This window comes from Furipterus horrens, unplaced genomic scaffold (genome assembly GCF_987537825.1).
Source record: "Furipterus horrens unplaced genomic scaffold, mFurHor1.1.pri manual_scaffold_2, whole genome shotgun sequence".
NCBI classification, from domain to species: domain Eukaryota; kingdom Metazoa; phylum Chordata; class Mammalia; order Chiroptera; family Furipteridae; genus Furipterus; species Furipterus horrens.
Genome location: NW_028327172.1, coordinates 123,808,806 through 123,829,808, shown reverse-complemented (window position 1 = coordinate 123,829,808; position 21,003 = coordinate 123,808,806). Strand labels below are relative to the sequence as shown.

Genomic DNA, 21,003 nt, shown 5'->3' with positions numbered 1-21,003 from the left:
TTTGGTGCTTGGGGAGTCAAGAACCCATCCAGATTAGACTGAGTCCATTTCTGTTCTGTCCCCTCAGAGCTGAGCTGTCCTTCAAAAGAAGTTTCTCACGTCTTTCCTTTTCACATTCTCTTGGGAATAAATCCTGAGTCATTTAGACATAAAGCTTTATGCACTGTTATATCCCCCATGTTAACCTGTGGAAGGCTAAAAGTGCGTGATAGTGTACTACACTGTGATACTTGCAGTGAGTTTGCTCTAACAAATTTGTGAGTCAAACACTTGGGGATTCTTTTCTGCACTAGAAGCATTGACTTTTCTCCCCTCTGAAATGTAAACTAAATTTAAATGGAAATTGCAACTATAAGAAAAATCAGTAAGATTTGACAAAGAACCTGTACCCAGGACCAGTTTCTCTCTTAACAAACTGGCTGAAAGAAATAAATTTCCTTAACAAATAACAACAAAACTTTTAACAGACTGTTGTGGCAACCATAGTAATTCTGACAGGGAGGCAAGCAAAACAGAAAACAAAACTCAGTTTCCAAGCCCTGACATTATGAACTCTTTCATCTCACAAAAGGAGGTCACCACTTGTGGCTCTGTGAAGATTAAAGAATATATGTCAAGCATGAAAACTCTAAAATGCTATGTCCCAGCACACGTGCCACATATGAATTAAATACGCATTATGTAGGCACATAGGGCATAAGCCATTATTATTCTAACATATCAATAAGTGCTCTAGTATCATGCTTCTGATACTCTTGTATATGTTATTAGAAGCAAAGAGAATGCTAGATGTCAATGCATGTGCAGCATCACATCAGTTCCTTGTATAATGAATTCTGGGTAAGGGTAGTCTGAGGTTACAGCCAGCAAAATCAGCATGCTAAAGTTTCAAACACGGGGATGGGACCATCGCTGTGATGAGCTTTTCATCCAAAGCCTGGGAGGAGGTGGTGGAAAGGCTAGTCTGATCTGTACTCCATCATTCCAGATGATCCAAAATAACCTGGACTATATCCAACAACTTAACCTTTGAACCATATTTATCGTATTCCTAGTCCCTTCATTCTGCTGAATTGCTTTTACTGAATTTGTCTTTGGGGGTCAGAGGGTATAAAAACAATTCACTGCGATCTACTGTTGCAATGACTATCCTATCAAGATTTAGTTGAGGACATGGACCTGGTGACCACTTTGTGAAAGAGTGAAGATGACATTTCTTTCAGAACTGACGGAAAGGACTCTGCTCTCCTTGAAGAATTCATGATTTTGTCTGTGAGTAATGAGAATCAGAATCATGGGGCAGGTAACTGATGCCTTTCTTCTCCATGAATGACCTTATGTTGTCATGAATTATTTTTTCACCCTAGGGCAGGAAAAACAATACCATAGTTCCAGTAATTGAAGGTTATCAGCTTATTTCAAAAATAGTGCTTGAAAACATAACCCATTTGTGGTTTTGATAAGTACTTAAGACTAAATACATTTTTTAAATCTCTAAAAAAAGCAACATTTTTTTTTTTTTTTTAAATTGAAAGAAATAGTAGTGCTGATTTCAAAAAGACTGTTGATGTCATGGTGGTTTATTGGGTAAATACAAAGTATAGGCTCTTGCTTTTTTGTTTTTTTTTAAAGCAAAGCCAAAGAGATTAGAAACCAAGTACACATATTCTCTTCAGAATAAAAACATAATTAGTTTTAACTAACAATTAGGCACTTAAAATGTAAATGTAAAACAGCATTTCGAAGTACAACCTATAGTTAAACTCCTAAATTCCTCCTGAAATGCTTTTACAACCACAAAAGCACAAGCATGGAAAACATACTTCTAAACAAAGATAATTTCCTCTTAAAAAAAAGGAAGAACCTGAATTTAAATCCCATATGATAAACCAATGATTAAAGTATTGGTGGGTAGGAGAAAAGAGCTTCTGAAATTTACATATTTGATTAAAACATAAGCATTTAATAAAACTACTACAATAACGTACAGTATATATCATGATGAAAAATATATGTCAGGAAAATAATGCATTCTAGGCTTAAAATTTTACTTTACAACAAGGCACTTAACACATTGAAACAGTACAGTAAATTTCTGAAAGAATGCAACTGGCTACTTCTTAAACCTTGTAATAATCTCTCTTTTGTGAATAGATTGTAACATAACCATACATTTTGCAGCATTAATCATTGCATAGGAGGTAAATTAAATAACGAATCCCAACTTGGCAACTAGATTAGCTTATGTTTATAGCTTCTTCTCTTTCTTTTAATAAAGTTTTAAATAATTCCAGAATAAAGAACTATCTTCATTCACGATTCATTCAGAACACAGCATACTTACATTAATGAATAATAAAATAAGCCACAACTTATAAGGTGTGTATCTGTATAAAAACTTATCTTTGGGTAACTTTGACATGACTTTAAGTTTAGGTTCTGAAGTTAAGAGCACTTCTTAATAGACAAAATATTTTTAGCAAGTTATTCAAATGAGTTAAATTATTGCAACACAATGATATTACAAAAATACCAGGAATCTTTGTACATACAAACAAGCATTCAACACATATTATTTTTAATAAGCTTGATTTAATTAAACACTGCAAACTCATTTATTAAGAAATTCCTTCTTACACTTCCTTACACTACAGAAGTGTGTTAAGACCAGCTTAAGTGTTTAATCAATATTACAGTGCAAAACAAAAATAATAAGAAAAGAATTTTTAAAGGAATGTTCAAAATATTCAAGGAACAAAATGTGAACTTTCAATGAAAAAATAACTGTATGGGTTCTAGCATGTAAAAAAAAAAAAGGCAGCCAACTCGGTGTTTCAAAGTAAACAAAGTGTCAGCAGCTATAAAGGGAGACATTAATGATTGTGATGGTGAGAGGTAAAAACGGTCTGCAAATTTTCTTTGATCAAATGGATAAAAGATTAGAATTGCAACTTCCTGTGATCTAAGTATATTTTTCTTTTGGGAAAGGTTTAAAATACCTTAAAAATAACTGCTTTTGCAGTATGCTTTCAGATTATTGGCAAAATGATTTAAAAATAAAAAGTCTTGAAAATACACTTTAAAAAGTGGTTTTTATTCCACGTCACATTTCCACAAGGGGGCGCTGGTATACAGCAAAGAACCTGATGCAAGGTCATCCATAAACCGGACTAGAGACTCACCCTGACTCAAAACTGCCTTCCTTCCACAGCAAAACTTGCTTCCCAAGATGCCAGTAAATTAAGTAACAAATTCAAAATTACTTCCAGTGGAGTTGGGGAATAATGCTTGATTTTCAGAGCTAGTGGAGGAGCTCAAAAAATAGAATCTGAGAGGAATTCATTTCCATTTTCAAGAATTTTTTTTTAAGTGGTATAATTTATAGGAATTATATGTTATAGATACTGCACAGAGGACTAAATTATAGGAAAAGCTTCCTATAAAACAGGAGTAGTAATTTACAAAAATAAGAATAATTGATAAGATAGCGTATCTTGATTAGCAAGGAAAAGGAACTCCAAAAATTTATTGTTTCAAAGACAAGATCAAATTTTTAAAAAATTAAGATATAATCTACATGTTACATGAGTTTCAGTTGTGCAATGTAATAAGTCACTATTTCTATTTACTGTGAAATGATCACCACAATAAGTCTAGTAATTGTTTACTTTTTATATTCCAAAGTTGCATATTGGGTTAAACCTCAACTTTTGCTTTTTTAAATGTAAATGAGATTCACTACTTCTCTTATTTTCCCATCTTCAAACTTGGATATTTCCCCCTCACCCTTCCTTTGATACCACGTACTTCCATAGCCTGTTAGAAAGCTGTAACATCCTGTAAAGAAATTGGGAGCAGCAATGTCCACACATGGGGTCAGAAATGGTTCTTAAAGTTCTTTAACAGATGATGGCATTATTTAAAAAAACAAAACTAACTACTTGACTAAAATGCAAGGTTTACTGTTTCAAGGGTTTCCAACAATCAATGCACCATGATTTCAAAAACTTAACTACATTTCCTAATTTAATATGAAGAAAAGTGGGTTATCTAAGATGTAGTGGAATAAGGCTCAAAGGTAGACCAAGTTGTCTCATTTAAATTAGAGGCTCAGTACCCCAGTGTTAGGAGAGCACCCTGGCTTCAGTGTCAGGTGTTCTTCCTCACAGTTGGACGGCAGAAACTTAAAACCAGTGTTTTCAAGCAGAACACCTTGTTTTAGCACAACTATCAATATTTAATAAGTGAAAATTATATAGAATTATACTAAACACATCAGGTAAGGTATAGATACGTTTCTTATTGGTTTAATGATAAAAACTGGAAAAACATTTCTTGCATTTCAAAACCCGCCAAGGAGGTTCAAGGTTTCATTTCTTTTTTAATAACCTATCTTTGAATTCAACTGCCTTTCCCTTAGTGACTTTGTAACCTTCAGTCTTTTTGTAAGGTTGCTGGAAGTCTTAAGAAATTAAGTAGGAATTATCCACAAGATCCAACGACATTCGACAATGTACTAACTCTGAGAGCATTAAATTTGACCAAATCCATCTTTTTCTTTTTTGCATCACCTGAAAGAACTTTAGAAATGATGAGCCCCCTTTACCAACTGGCTGTCACTGTCCGTCACCCTGATTCCAACAACAGCTTATAGTGCAGCAATGTGGTAAAATTTCAGGGGCAAAGTAAAGTTACTCAATTGTGGTATGTGTCTCCTTAGTCTTTCCTGTAAACATTCAGTTTATAAGAAGCTGGGTCTCTTGCAAAAAGGCAAGGATTAAACTTTTGGACTCCATCTTGGTTTTTTCCACGAAGCAGAATGTAACTAGAAAGAAATGGTTTTCAGTGAAATGTGGCCAATGACATTTCTGAGTTTCAGGAAGCAGCTGTAAAACAGATCTCACACAGGGCAAGACCTGGGAGAGAAATGTGGCTCACTCCTCATGCTGCATGAGCATCAGTTCACACACGTGTTTTCAGCCTGTGCTCAGCAGTCGACCACTGGGGGGGTGGGGGGGGGGAGGACACCAGGTGTGGATTTACCAGGCAGACAGCAGGTAAGTGTGCAAACGAGAACCAGCTCTGTGTTTCCTGTATATCTGTCACAGAGATCTTAAAATTGAATATTTACAAACAAGTAAAATCTGTGGGGTGTGTCAAATACTTCCATATTGACTTAGATCATGCCTCTTTCATTTTTAAATAAAATTATCAGTTTAAAAAATAAAGTAAAAAGTGATACCTAGTACATTGAGTGGTAGCAGCAGTGCATATTCGCAGACCTAACCTTAACCTTTCCTGTGAAAGGGGAGAAATAAGTGCACCTGAAGTTTACTCACAGCACTTGGGTCTGCCCCTCACTGATAAGCCTAATGCTAAAGCCCACTCTCAACATTAGGTCATTCTATTTATACAGTAGCTATATCTGTCCAGAGAATCTATTTAAAACATTAACAAATCTTCTGAGCTTGGAGGGGAAAAAAAAATCCTGAAAAAAATTATTTAGTGGAATAAGACTAAGGAAAGGTGTGACGTGTTCTTTGGCACCTCTTTGACAAGCTCTCTTGTAGAATCCCAGGTGGGGGGCTTGTCACCAATGAATGAAGAGCCACAGGAGAATATAACTTTCTTAGGATGAATAATAATAATAGTAATAAAAAACAACAGTGGAAGGGTAACATTTTGTTCATTTTTCTAATCATTTACACAAAATTTGGTCCACGTCTTCATTTACCAGTCAGTTCTCCTAAAATAAAAAAATAAAATAAAAAAAACTACACCTTTGGTGAAAGTGATACTTCTTTTGGTATAAGAGCTGCTGCCTTTGTTTTGCAGCTCAGGTAGATTTCTCATTGTCTTCGCCTGTCTTCTGAACCCGGGAGTACTTTTTGCATGATGATTTAAAGCAGCCAGGAGGCCAGGAGAGTGGCCAGGAGAAGCAGCAAGGAATTGAGCCTTGTACATTTTTCTCAAAAAAATAAAAGATGGGGAACCACCATGCACGAGACAAGAAATTAGTTTGCGAAGAGACCTTCAAGTTCTGTAAGAGGTAGAGGAAAAGTAAAATGAGACACATTTTTCATGAGTCACATCCTAATTTTTTTTTCTCAATTAAACTGTCCCTCACTGTAACTTAGCAGGGAAAGCAGAAGAACCCAGATTGCAAAGCAGTCTTCATGCCTGTTCCCTAACTCTGATGTGACCTGGTCCCACCCCTCCCCAGCCCCCTCTTTCATCCCTCTTTGTGGCTTATGCAAATCTTCTGCCTGCAATTCCAGTGACAATAGAGACTTAGGAAGGCAGTTGTTAGTAATCCAGGAGGAACACTTTTCAGGAAGTATGAGTGGTCAGATCTTTGGATCAAGGAAAAAGGAAGAGTGGAAGGAGAGCTCACAAGGTTGAGCATATTTAAGAGGAGAGATGAACATCTTGGTTCAGTGTAATCAGCAGAATCCTAAACAGAAGACGGAAGTAGGAGACTACAAAACAGGAAATAGAGCCAAAAGACAAATAAATCCATAAAAAGGGCATTTATTAGTGGAGGGCACTAAATGAGAACTGGATTTTTAGGTCCTTTGGGAAGGACACATTTCAATTTCTCACAGAGTCTCCAAATGTTGTATGTGTCAGACAATATGACAAGATGACCTCAAGATAAGTTAAGACATGGCACACATACTAACTCTGTCACACCAAGGACACACACCAAGGCTAAGGAAGCACAGAGAAGGGGAAGATTCATTCTATCTTAGGACTAGAGGCAGAGAACAGGAGTTTGGGAAGGCTTCCCAGAAGAGGTGGTATTTGGGCTAGTGCTTTCAGAATGAGTGGGAGAAGAAAAAAACATTCCTCTGGAAATAGGACGAAGCAGAAAAAAGAACAAGAAGGGAAGCCAGATAGCACAGCATCACCAAATGATGTACTAAATCCAGTTATTCCTAAGTGACTTCCTTTGCCTGACTTTCAAAAATAGTTGCCATCGTGTTCTCAAAATTAAGTTCTTTGAAGGCAGCAAGTGTCTTAGCTAGCTGCACCACAATGTCTCTACAGAGAAGGCCCCTAAATTTTCATCTCGCATATATACTTAATTCTCATATAAATTAGGCAAATTAGTAAAACACCGTGCTCTACAATCATACATTTTTATCTTTAAATGTCATCTATATTTGTGATGTTCTTTAGTTATAGAAGCAATAACAAATGTTGAAGACGTGAACTGATCTAACCACACACTTGGGCAGCAACCACCGTTATTGCCATTAAGCCACCTAAAACCCACTGAATGGAAAGTGCTCCAGTGCACTTAAAGAGAAGAAATTTCCCAAGGCTAATTTCATTGCTCTCACCTTTTCATTGGCCATTGAATGGTACCACCAAAACAGCCGTGTTGTGATGTAATAAGCAATGATCACGTCCACAGTATAGTGTTCGTGTGCAACAAGAATGCAGATGATCCCGGCAGCGCTCAGCAGCCAGCAGATTAAATGATACCACCAGAAGTGACGAGGCGAATCTGGACAGTAGAAAAATTAAGTTAATAAGGTTCCAGAAATGAACTTAATGATCAGTCTATCCTAATGACCTTCATTAGAATAATCTAAGGTCAACATGTCATGGGAGGGAGAAAACTAATAACCCAAAATGAGTCCCTCCCTGTGAACAGCCCAGGATTTGCTCAGGTAGGAAGGAAGAACTATTGGTAGCAGGTGTAACAGTCATTCAATGGGGAGGCAGGTAACACTGGACACTCCACACCTTGCCTGCCAGTTGTTTAATAAGAAAGGGAACAGAATTGTGTCTTATTAGGTTAGCTGGACTGACTCATGTGGAAAGAAAAACAGTAGGGGGCCAGGGAAAAGGTAGTTGTCAGTGAACACGGGGTAGGGGATTAGAACACAGGAGCAACACTTTCAGGTCTTACTGAAACTTACTTTGATTTCCCCAAGGGGAGAAAAATGGCATTGTGGCTAGCAATATTTTGATTCTGAGCATTTTATACTGTTACTGCCAATAGCTACCATAAAATACTCCCAATGTAAAGCTTAGGATTCTTGCCCATTCACCGATGGATTTCATCCTTCCTAGTGAGGCCACTAGAAGTTCATCGCATTGATCAGCTGGGGAACTAGCACCCCCATCAGGTTAAACACGATTTCCCACTGCGTTCCCTCACAAGAGTTAATGACACACATGAATGGAGCCAGAGCTCATTTCTAGCCATTTCTCTTCTTTCTTTATTAACTGTTTCTTTTTTATGGTTTAAAACTTTATTATCTCATGATGTTAATAATAATAAATGAAATTTTATTCCATGTTTGTGTTTACATTTATAGTGATATTTACTTTCAAGTGTGGAACAGTGGCTGAAAAGCAAAGGCTCCATTTCTAGAACTTCAGATGAAATTCCAAATCAGGTATCATTCAAATAAAAAATATTTTGGGGTAAAATAGCCGTTGCTCCTTTGGTCTCAAGTATAATATTTGCATCTGAAAGTCTGACTTTCTAATTATGAACGTGCAACTCAGTATCTTTCATTTGGTTCATCCTGGCAGAAAACATATTCATATAAGTCCCAGAATTTAAAGCTGGGAGAGGCCTTACTCTCATAGCCTGGGGGGCCAGACCCAGTCTGCATAAGTATTCTGGTTTGTTTAATTGTTGACATTCTGAGCCTAACACCAAGCCCTAACCCTGCCCTAAAGTCTCACACCTGCTTCCTTTGCTTATGACATCATCTGATATTTACTTTACAAGTTCAAAATGTCTTAGTAAATAAGACTATTTTGTATCTGTATTTTTGCTCCACAGGGAGCAAAGTCAAAGTAGTTAAGGAGTAAGGAGGTGGCCTGATAGTCATTTTACTTCCCATGGAATTGAAAACGAGGTTTCAGGATAGCTGGGGGAACTCTAGCACTGCTCTTCCCTAAAAATGCATCCTCCACTATGCTACCACCCTGGGACCTTCACTTTTTCATTGAGAAGTAGAAGTGGCAACATGGTAATCCCCTCTATGCTCTGATGTTACCTAGAAGGATAACATCAAACTAAAAGTTGATAACAGAAATATCAACTAGTTATCACTGAATAATAGAGACAATGGACTTTGTGTGGTAGCAAGGTAAAAGAGAAAATGTTTCCTAGACTAGCAAGACATATGGTATTGGGTTGGCCAAAAAGTTCGTTTAGCCCTGGCTGGTATGGGTCAGTGGCTTGAGCACAGCCTGTGAACCAAAGGGTTGCCGGTTTGATTCCCAGTCAGTGAATATGCCTGGGTTGCAGGCCAAGTCCCCAGTTGGGGGGCGTGTGAGAGGCAATCACACACTGATGTGTCTCTCCCTCTCTTTCTCCTTCCCCTCCCTTCTCTATAAAAATAAAGTCTTAAAAAAAAAGTTTGTTTGGTTTTCTCTGTAAAAAAAAAAAAAGACCAATTTTTAATTTTCACCAATAACTTTATTGATTTGGATATTTGAGTATGTTGGTCATCTCCCGCTATTGGCTTCTACTGGGTAGAAGCCAGGGGTGCTGCTAAACATCTTCCAATGCATAAGACAGCCTCACAGCAAATAATTATTTGGCTAAAATGTCAATAGTACCAAGATACTGATGTTCCATCAGTCATAGCACCTTCTCAATACACTGCACAAATTTATCTTTTGCGTTTCAGTTGTGCCTTTACTTTCTTGAAATAATAAAGCATAATACGTCTAAAATGTCCCATATCTTCTTCCATCTTCAATATTAAAATGGCTACACAAAAATTCACCAATTTTATTGTTCTTTTAAATGCATGCTGATATTACAATTGTCACAATACAATTTAACACAAGACAACTAAGCACTACCTAGAGCCATTGTATGGAAAAAAATTAAATGAACTTTTTGGCCAATCCAATAGTAGGAACTAGGCTGTCTTCTACAGTCTAATTTTACCAGAAATCTAGGACCCAATGATGTAATAGCTGCACAACAGTGTAAAGCTCTCTTTTGTTAACCTTACAATGGTCTCGGTCCCACGTTTTCATCTGCTCTTATGACTAAGTTCAGATCCACTCATGACAACAGGGCAAACAAAGAGATAGTCCAAATTGATCAAAAGGCAGGGAAGCAAAAAATATATATAAATGATGCACCTAATTCTAGAAGTAGTCTGTTCAGAGGAACCACTGGAACCACTGCTTACTCAGAAAAATATCATATGGTATAATTCAGAAGCGACTGTTTTTTCCTAATTGCATAGGAAACAGGCATAAACATGAATGCCCTGTTTATGTAGAGAACTGACTTTAAAGTTGAGTTGCATTAAGCACTACAGATTCACCATTTTACTTCTCATCAAAGATTGGAAAAAGCAGAATGGAATTCTTTCCTAGCTGTATGTAAACTTACACAATTTTAAAAAACTTCAAACCCAAATCATATTTTGGGAAGAAAATATCTCTACAGACTACAGTCTTTGTTAAGGTATACAAATCATCATAAGTTTCCTTGCTATTGTTCTGAGGTAAAAGAAAAACAATAATGAGCAATATATTTATTAGTAACTTTGTAAAATCAAACAACTTGGGCTTCCAGAAATTCTGAACAGAGTCAACAAATTAATAGCATAACTTCTGGAGTCAACCTGCTTGAGTTTGAACAACCCATCCCCCAATTACTAACTGTGGACCATAGCCAGGTCACTCACTCTCTCTGTGCTTATGTTTCTTCTTTGAAAAATGAGGAAAAACCATGCTCCCTTCATGGGGTGTTGCAGGATTAAATAATTTACATCAAGGTGTTAGAAGAGTGCCTGACACAGAGGAAGTAGTATGTCTACCTGCTGCTATTGTTAATATCATGTGGTCTTCAGTTATTCTATAAAACTTTCTCTTGATTCCCTGGAGTGTTTTCATTACTTTGTGGTTTTCAACCCACAGTGGCTTCACTCTTAACATGCAATTCCTCCCTACTCTCATCCTCATCTTCCATAAGCTTTTCATGATCCTCAGATTAGAGAGAAGATCCTTCAGCTCAAATGCCCCTCTGGACTGAAAAATGATTAATCTTACATACAGACAGACGGAGGTTTTCTTGATGGAAGTTTTCTTGGCAAAAGCTAGAGTTAGAGCCATAAGCTACACACCTCACTTCACCTGCCCTGCAGAACCAATAACTAGGTATTGGAAATATAGCAACCAAAATGTAAGGAAGAGATGATCTTCTGATATTGGTGCAGAGACAGACCTGGGTTCCTACCACCACCACCTCCCAGAGAGTGTGAGAGTAGAAGTCAGGGGAAAAGGTGCAGAAGGCACTCCACCTTAAAGTCAAGTGTGGCCTTCTGATCAAGATGGCAGCATAGGTAAACATGGCTCACCTTGCACAACCACATCAAAATTACAACTAAACATTAGAACAACCATCATTCAGAACTGTCAGAAATTGAGCCGAATGGAAGTCCTACAACTACGGGATTAAGGAAGAAATCACATCATGACTAGTAGAGGAGGTGGGGACGTGGAATGGGCCGGTCCCACAACTACAAGTGGCAGATTAAAATCAGGAAGGATATTTCAGGAGCAAGGGTCCCAACCCCACACCAGGCCCCCCAGTCAAGGTTCTAGTGCCAGGAAGAGATGTCACCATAACTTCTGGCTGTAAATACCAGGGGGGGATTGACGCTGTGGAAGACAGAAACTGCTGGACTCCCTGGCAGTTCCTCTTAAAGCGCCCATGCACAGACTCACTCCCTCTTGAGCTCTAGTGTAAGGCAGCAGATTAAAAGGCACCAGAGACATACAGGGAGGAACTGAAGTGTCTGGCATCAGGGTGAGGGGGGGCAACTTTCTCTAAGACAGGCCACTGTGCCTTTTCTGAACCTTCCTCCAATAAACCCACAGAACTTGCAGGTGGGCAGCAAATCTGAGACTCCATCAACCTGGCTCACACTGTTTGCCCCACACTGGTGATTCCCTGGCTCTGTACCACCCAACTTTTGGGCCCATCCAAGCTGTTTCCAGAGATTTTTCCATAAAAATGAGTTATCTAGGCCTATGCTTCAGATTTTCCTAAACTCTCTCAAACAAACAGCATCTGGCTTCAGTGAGCCCCATACCTTTCTCTAAGTTCCCCCAGGCCTGGCACTGGCAGCAGCTGGCCTTGGTTCACAGACTGGCCTTCCCTGGGCTAAGCCCAGTTAAAGTAGCAGCCACCTACAGATTGCTTTGTAGGTTATGCTGTATGACCCTGGACAGAACACAGGTGGTGGCTGACCTTGGAAGTGCCAACAGCAATCAAGGCTCAATTACAACAGGAGGGTGTACCCACCTTAGGTAATAGAGAAGGCTGTGCCACTGGACCCTACAGGATACCTACTACATTAGGCCACACTACCAAGCCTGTGAGATGTAGCAGCTTTACTTAATACATAGAAACAAACACAGGGAAGCTGCCAAAATGAGGAGACAAAGAAATGTGGCCCACATGAGAGAAAGCCTCCAAAAAAAAAAGAGAAAGAAAAATGAAAAAAAAAAAAAAGAACTAAAATGGAGACAAGCAAGCTACTAGATGCAGAGTTCAAAACACTGGTTATAAGGAAATTAGTGGACCTCAGAGCATAAAAAAGATCCAGTCAGAAACAAAGGATACACTAATCAAATAAGAACAATTTACAGGGAAATCAAAAGTTGAGTGGGTGAACCCGATAATCAAATCAGTGATTTGGAATCAGAACAAGAAGAAAAAAGAATCCAAAAAAATGAGGACAGTGTGAACAGCCTCTGGGACAACTTCAAGTGTACCAACATTCATATCATGAGGGTGGAAGGAGAAGAGAGAGAGCACAAGAATTTGGAGACCTATTTGAAAAAATAATAACAGAAAATTTCCCTAACTAGGTGAAGGAAACAGACATAGCAGTCCAAGAAGCACAGAGTCCCAAACAAGGTGAACCCAAAGAAGCCCACCCCAAGACACATCATAATCAAAATTCCAAAGGTTAAAGACAAAGAGAGAATCTTAAAAGCAGCAAGAGAAAAGCAGTTAGTTACCTAAAATGGAGTTCCTATAAGATTATCAACTAATTTCTCAAAAGAACCTTTACAGGTTAGAAGGGACTGGCAAGAAATATTCAAAGTGATGAAAAGCAAGGACCTACAACCAATATTACTCTACCAGCAAAGCTATCATTTAGAATCAAAGAACAGACAAAGAGCTTCACAGACAAGAAAAAGCTACTGAAGCAGCATTATATGAAATGTTAAAGGGTCATCTTTAAGAAGAAGATCAAAACTATGAACAATAAAATGGCAACAAATACATATCAACAATTGAATCTAAAAAAAATAAAATAAAACAAGCAGAACAGAAACAGAATCGTAGATACAGAGGGAGTTTTGATGGTTGCCAGATAGGAGGAGGGCCTGGGGGATGGGTGAAAAGGGTGAAGGGATTGAGAAGTGCAAATTAATAGTTACAAAATAGTCATGGGGATGTAAAGTACAGCATAGGAAATAGAGTAGCCAAAGGACATATATGCATGACCCATGAACATGGACAATGCTGTGGGGACTGGCTGAGGAAGTGGGGGCAAAGGGGGAAAAATTGGGACAACTGTAATAGCAAAATCAATAACATAATTTTTAAAAATTTTGAAAAGTCAAGTGTGATGAAAGTCACACACTCAACATGCTACTATATCTTTTCTAAGTTCACATGTAGCATTTACAAAGGAAACAACTCAGAAACTACACAATTCTCACCAAAAAGAAAAAAAAAATGACTTTACTGCATCTACCACAGAGAATGTCAACACTTTGTCATACTGCCCAGAAAGCAAAACTTAAACCTAACACTCCACGCAACCTATGGGGCAAGACTTCACTTCTCCACCACTGGAAGATAAACCTTGATGTCCACACCTTGATGGCCTTTAGATGATACCAAACCTGTTTAGATTTATGACAGGCCAAGGCATAAGGGAAGAGGAAGGAGGGCAGAGTGGGCAGGCCGCCCTCTGCTGGTCTCTGTAAAGCACCACCCTTACAATATGCTAAGTAAGGGCTGAGAACTGAGATCAATCTCTGAGAAACATTGGTGTATCTTGGAAATAAAGATGAAGGTCATCACAGACCAGCTTTGCAAAAATGGAGGGGAAGCACCAAAATTGCACAAGGATTTTGAGGTAATGGGCCTACATTTACAATACCTCAGAAATCTACAAGAATGGGATCTGCTAGGCAGCTAAAACCAAATACAACCCACAATAAACCAGACATTATTCAAGCCATTGAAGTCACCAGATACACTAGGATTTTATATAATGGGAATTCGGTGTATAAATCAGGCAAGATACCTCAAATTCTTGCCTCCATAATTCTTCTGATAAAGAAAATGATCAGTATTGGCAAAGTGGTTCATGAAGATGCTATTAAACCAAACGAATGATGACATTAGAATAAATTGGGGCAAGGAAATGGTTTAAAAAGGAAAAGGAAAAAACAGTAAATTATTTGAAATGATGGAGTGGAAACTTCATAGACAATGGTAGTTTCCCTCAAGTCATTTACATTTGGCTTTAGAGTGCACTGATTTTTTTGCAATAAACTTAATAATTGTTCTTCTTGATTCCAACAGTAAAAAGCTTTTCATACCATGAGAAATACTGACCAAGGAGGGAGATGTTTTGGAGACATGCTGAATGCTAGAGAGAAGCCAGGGCCACGTTTTCTGCCTTCAGTGTTTAAATCACATATGACTAGTTGAAGTGACTGAAAGCTAACTAATTCTCTGACCTTCTCTCTCACAGCTACCAATTCCAATAGAATAAGAGTGCCCATCAGTTTCAGGGCCCAGGGATCCCTCCCAGTGCAACAATCAATCAAGTGGGAATGAGTTAGTACTTACATTCTTTGATGAACAAATAAGTAAGTGTCAGCACAACTGTGTGACCACTGAAGAGAAAGTCTCCACACAAGATATGCGATCCGGTTATGGACAATCCTCCACCGGAAATCAACCGCAGGATCCGTTGCACTTTTGCCCGAGAGTCTCCGTTGAGCTGAATGACATAAGAAGATCAGGAAGAAAATTTACAAGCTGGTAAAATGATGTTTCAGCCTAATTTGTGGGGTACTTAGAAAGGTCACTAGGTTGTGATTTTGTCTTTTTTCTTTTTAACGTAAAAAGTCATAAAGAACCTCAGGGGAAAGTTCCTCAGACTGGGTTTTATACATTATATTGGCCAGTTTTAGCAACTCATTTTAAATTATTCAACATGTTACTAATAATACGTTTTGGTGATGTTGTGTCCTTGGGCAAAGCTTTTAAAAATATTAATAACCAATGACTTCACCACAGCTATGTGCTCAAAAAGATCAAAGCTCCGTTCTTTCCTCTTTGCAGGGGGAAGTCAGGGTTTCGGATGGTTAATATTTGATTCAGCTGCATACCACATTACTAATATTATACAGTGTATTCATACCTTGTGTTAAGTAGGCAGCCTAAAGTGTAAGTATGGCTGTACTGACATTTGATCAAGCACAATTAAAAAGGGACGCTGCAACACATTAAATGCTTTAAGTAGGTTTGAAAATAAATTAGCAATCTACTGGCAGCTATAAAGATGAGTAGCTCTGATCAGGAAAAACATCCCCCAAAGAAATAACCTGTGTTCAGAACAGAGCTCCTTTAGACAAGGATGTGGAAGCCATTGGAGGCCACCATGATGACCTGAAAACAATGATGGGCTGGGCAGGAGTTTCAGGCAATAGTCACAAGTTTATGTCCCATTAAAAATAAAGCCTTCAAGAAGGAGAAGTAGACTGAGTTAGTCAATATGGTAGGCATGGAAAATTGGAATACTGCCATGTTGGGAGGCCACATGGAGGATTTAAGACCAATGTAGAATAAACTCGCTATATTTAGAAAATTAAAGAATGAGACAGCCCCCAGAATACAACAAGGATGCCAGCCTATTAAACCAAGCACGCCATTGCCTGGGTACAGCCAACTGACCTGGAGTCTGCAAGATCCTTCCCCAGGTGGGAAGGCCACCCTCCCCTCCAAACCCCCACTCTTATTATGGGTTTCTGGCTGGACCCAAGGGTAGGTAGGTTGACGACCATGTCCAGCCTGAAGCAGCTAGAGGAGCACAAGACCTTTGCTCATTGTCCTTTATGATTATAAAGGGTCTTAAGTCTGAAAGGAAGGAATTGTTACAGAGCGGGGGTCCCACCCCCCCCAAAAGAATGATAAGGAAATAAGGTTGAGTAACAGAACTCATGAGAAGAGAAATATAGAAAGACCATCAATGACTATTCATCTGGGCTCCGAGGAGACAGCTGTGTGACATGCTGCCTTTTATATTCAACGCTGATCCTTCTGGGCGGCTGGTCCCTGAAGCATGGCAAGCTTAGCACGATGCCAGTTAAACTGTTTGGTGGTAAGGCCAAGTACTGTCTTGTCCAGGTGGATATATGGTCACTAAGGAGATTAAGATGTGTACAGATGGATGGGCAGAGAGTCTCAGAAGAGAGGATTTAAAGTAGCCTCCAAAGCTCATGGAAATCCATTCTATCCAGCACAAACTACTTGGGGCAGAAATCCTTGACGCAATGGGTCAATAATAACAATCTCACGAGCCTGGAAAGCTTTCCAGTATTTGGGTAACCCTTGTAAGAGAGCAAACACACCATGACAGTTGAGAACAAGTCTCCAATAGAAAATGATGTAAGCCAGGATTACAGGGCAGGGGGAGAAAAAGGAGGTTTTGAAGAAACAACCTTCTTCAAAAGTTTGCTTAGGGCAAACCGAGATGACAAAAACCAAGGGAACTCATGTGTTTTTTATCAAGAGCTGACAGCAACTCTTGAAGTAAACGTGCCAAGTTACAGGTGATCCTGCTGTGAAGAGACAGGCTCTAGAGGGCAGTCAAGCATCCACAGCCGAGGAAGGTCAGTACTCTGTCAGGTGCAGCTCAAGAAAGACTACTGCAAACTACATGAAGGATGTGATGTGCCCTGACGTGGAGGGAGGAATCTAGCCATGTGCTTTATCAGATGAACCACAGCCCTTCGGGAATTTGTCATGCAGTTGGTACAAACAACTGTCAACATGGAGTTCAAATATAAAGGAACATACACTCTGCCCAACCACCGTGTTCCCAGTTTAAAAGGACATATTATTCTTTACCTCAAAACCATAACATTTTTTTTTATCCACTCACTCATTCCAAGTCAATACTCTAGCTTTTTAGGGCAGAAGTACTTAAAGCCATCAGCCCCTTTACTTGGGGTTGGAGGGATCCAAGGGTAGAAACAGATTAGGAACTAAAATAAGCCAGACATTTCCCTTCTCCCCTCTTTCTTTCAGCAGTGCTGGTGCGTGGCGATCTCTGAGAGCATTTGATTCAGAGTGCCTTTACAGAACAGAGGAAGGACTCTCTTCTTGCTGTCTTTTTTCATTTCTTAATCCTCAGTCTTGTCACTGCTACCCTGAGATGTCTGATCATGCCCAGTGAAAATGGTAAATAAAACCTGAGGGGGGTGGGGGGAAAGAGAGAGAGGAGCATAGAAAAGATATTGGGAAATGGTGGGGGAGATAGAATTGGGAATGAAAGGATTGTTTTCTAGTTCTGTTCTATTTCACTGGAATCCCCTATCACACACCGCTTAAGATCCTAGTTTCTATTAATTTCCTCACTTTCAGACATCAGAAGATGAAAGCTAAGAGAAGCATCAATCATAGCCAAAGCAGAGAGGACTCTATTCTTAAGGGTTCCTCAAACTATGACCACCACACACCATATTCTTTCTTTCTTTTTTTAAGTTCTTCTTCCAGAGACAGGGGAAGGGAAGGAGAAAGAGAGGGAGAGAAACATTTATGTGAGAGAGAAACATTGATTAGTTGCCTCTCGCACGCACCCTGAATGGTGATAGAATCCATAGCCCAGGCATGTGCCCTGACCAGGAATTGAACCTGCGACCTTTTAGCTTGTGGAAGGATGCCATCCGAGCCACACCAGCCAGGGCACCACACACCATTTTCCACACACAAAAAAATAAGGTGCAAGAGAGCCCAACTTGACTACTGCCAAACCAGAGACATTACCATCCACACTCCCTTCAATTAAGAGGAGGAGTCCTTTGGACATCTATGGGGGGAAATTTTCTCAGCGAAGGGACTGTATCTATGCCAGCCCAACATTCTTGTATGTAGCAAAGTGGATTTTAAAAGCTATGTAATTTCATGTGAAATTTATTTAAACACACTTTCCAGAACACAGATTTTGGGACTGCAAACAAAGGCTTGGGTTGATGGTTTGGAAGCAAATCATAAGCAGAGGACTTAAGAAAACGAGACGACAGATAAGGGGGAAGGCAGCTGGAAACTGAAAGGCAAGGGTTTCACCAAGGGGCCTATCACAGGATGGTCCTGTGGTGACCACATCCAACGGGTAACAAGTTGTGTGAGGCATCAGTGACTAGACCTGACACCCTGCCATAAGGAGTGGTTTCAGTATACACAGTTCTGTCATTGCTTATAGTCACGAAGGGCATCCTACCATTGGCAACAGAGGAGACAGGCAGATTATCTAATAGCCTTTGAACCGCACAATCTATGGAGCACTCAAAGCCAGCAGCTGGACCACATTTAGAATGCAATTCTGACTCCTGTTCTACACCACCACATCACTTCTATCACACAAAGTGACTGTGTTTGTTTTACTGAATCATGAGTCAGGCACATTCAGCCTGATTAGTAAGGATGCTACCAGAGCTTCCACTGTACTTGTAGCTGGGTTATCCAGGGGTATGTTTACTAATGTGGCTTCCGAAAATTGCAACTCCTCCACGGAGGATACTTTCTTTCTGTAATCATAGCAATTCATCCCTGCAAACCTCATCCATTACTAGGATGGGCTTGCCTTTTTTTCTGTGGCCATTTCTTCACTGAACACAATGCAATAACCCCTTAGAAATGTTTATTATGTTTCTGAACTTCTCCCATGCCTTAATTTAGCTCCACTAAAAAATCAGCCAATGTTTAAATTCAATATGTACACTGTTTTAATTACAGATACTTTCGGCTTTGATGGCTTTGGAAAATTACAGCTTCTCCAAACCACACCTATATTTGGTGAGAGAGACTGTTGACTCTTTGCAACAACTCTATTTTTCCTTCCACTTTGGACATCTGCTTAGTGTTCAGTGAAATCTGATGCTAGACTTCATTCCTTCGTCCAGAAAGCACAGGATTTCTAAGTTTTCTTTTTTATACACCAGGGTACACTGGGGTCCAAGATGACCAACAGCTCTCTCAGGAAGTGGCTCCCTGGAGAAGCCGCGGATCTTGCTTCAGACAGCTGCAGTGTCCATCCCCACACCATCTCGGCAAAAAGCCACTTTGTCTTTCCAACTGCTAAAAACGGGTCATCCTTGGCTTCTTTCTCTTAAACCCATCTCCAGCTTATTAGCATAGCCTATTGGCTCTATCTTCAAAATGTGTCCCAAATCAAATGACTTCTTACTTCTTCCTCACTTGCCAGCACCAAGGTTCAAGTTCCTACCATGGCCACAAGGTCTTATAGGAACCATAACTGCAAAACCTTGACCTACAGAATTCTACCAGACACAAGGGCCTCCTTGTTTTCCCTTAAATTTACCGTGACTGACCTACTTTCTTGGCCTATAGCTCTCACGCCATCCACGTGGCTCACTCCCTCATCTTGATTTCTGCTCAAATGTTTTCTCATTAAAGAAGCCTTTCTGACCTCTGTATAAAAAATACCTACCCCCCTCCCCCATAGTCCCTTTCACTCTTACTCAGCCTTAGTGTTCATCTGATAGCCACCTGGCTTATCACCATGTGACAGGTTACACATTTCTTTATCAGTTGTCACCCCACAACAGAATATAAACTCTAGGAGAAGAACTTCTTGGTCAATGCTATTACCACAGAGCCTGGTACTTTGCAAGAGTATAGCACTTATAGAATGAATGCATAAGTGAGGAAGTAAAGAGGGGGTAAAACAACAGAGTCAAATTCCCAATAACAACTTTCAGTTAGCAGAAAATAAATTTTTATGCACAAAGATATACATGGTATGAACACACGTTTATCCCCCCACCCCCCAATCTAAAGGAAAACAGAAAATACACTAGATTTCAGTGAACACATGAAAGTGTATTGAAGAATGTGTAACTGAGAGTAAATATTTAATAATGTATTCCTGATTTCCTCAATGCGGTAGTTCAGTGGCGCTTACCTTTGGAGCACACTGAAAGTGCATTCCGGGCACAGGCAGAGTCGTGACGTACATTGTAATACAGCGATACAGGTATAAAGTTCCAATGATAAAAAAGAATCTGCGCCCCACTATTGACCTAAAGGAATAATAAGGATGGGGAAAAACAAGTTTACTTGTTGTTTCTGTTGCTAATGCAATACAGAACAGTGTTTAACAGAATACAAAAATAATACAGAATGGCATCAACAGACCACAGTTTCACAGCCTGTTTCTGAGCTGCCTGTCCCTATGATCCCAGGGCGAGGCAGCACTGCAGGCCTCACGTGCTGTGATAAGTCTGGGTGGTTTGGGCCCCACAGGAGTGAGTCTGTGGGGAGTGGAGGAGTTAAAATAGACCGAAGGCTCTAGAAAACCACCTTTCCTAAAAAAGTCACTCTTTGTGAGAGAATTCAATGAGCCTCTCTATGTTGCAGTCAACTCAGTGCATTAATAAAACCCCCTCTTGAGAACCTATCAAAGTTATAAGCAACCCCAAGGTCACAGAGGAATTAACTAATGAGCTATGGCGATGCTGCATAATTGGACACACAGGGAGATGGGACAACTCATTTAACCTGTTACATAATAAGCAGGTTTATTTGGGGACCATCCATCCATAAGTATTCTGACAACCTAGGTATGAACTATTTGTTCTATGACTATACTATAGATTTTCAGAGAACATTTTGAAGAAGTTCAGAGCATCCTGGTGCCTTTAAGAATATTTGATAGTGAA

General features: G+C 39.5%; 1 protein-coding gene across 4 annotated transcripts in view; it reads right to left on the bottom strand.

Annotated features, from left to right (window-relative positions):
* Positions 1-5,762: 5,762 nt before the first annotated feature.
* The window catches only part of SGMS2 (sphingomyelin synthase 2), a 98,395-nt gene continuing 83,154 nt past the window's right edge, over positions 5,763-21,003 (bottom strand). For all 4 annotated transcript variants that reach the window (XM_090266390.1, XM_090266387.1, XM_090266389.1 and 1 more), the window contains 4 exons: positions 20,247-20,364; positions 14,885-15,038; positions 7,347-7,513; positions 5,763-6,040 (listed from right to left, as the gene is read on the bottom strand). In XM_090266390.1, the coding sequence (XP_090122516.1) occupies positions 5,837-6,040; positions 7,347-7,513; positions 14,885-15,038; positions 20,247-20,364 (643 nt within the window). In that variant the 3' untranslated portion in view covers positions 5,763-5,836. The remainder of the gene's footprint in view (positions 6,041-7,346; positions 7,514-14,884; positions 15,039-20,246; positions 20,365-21,003) is intronic.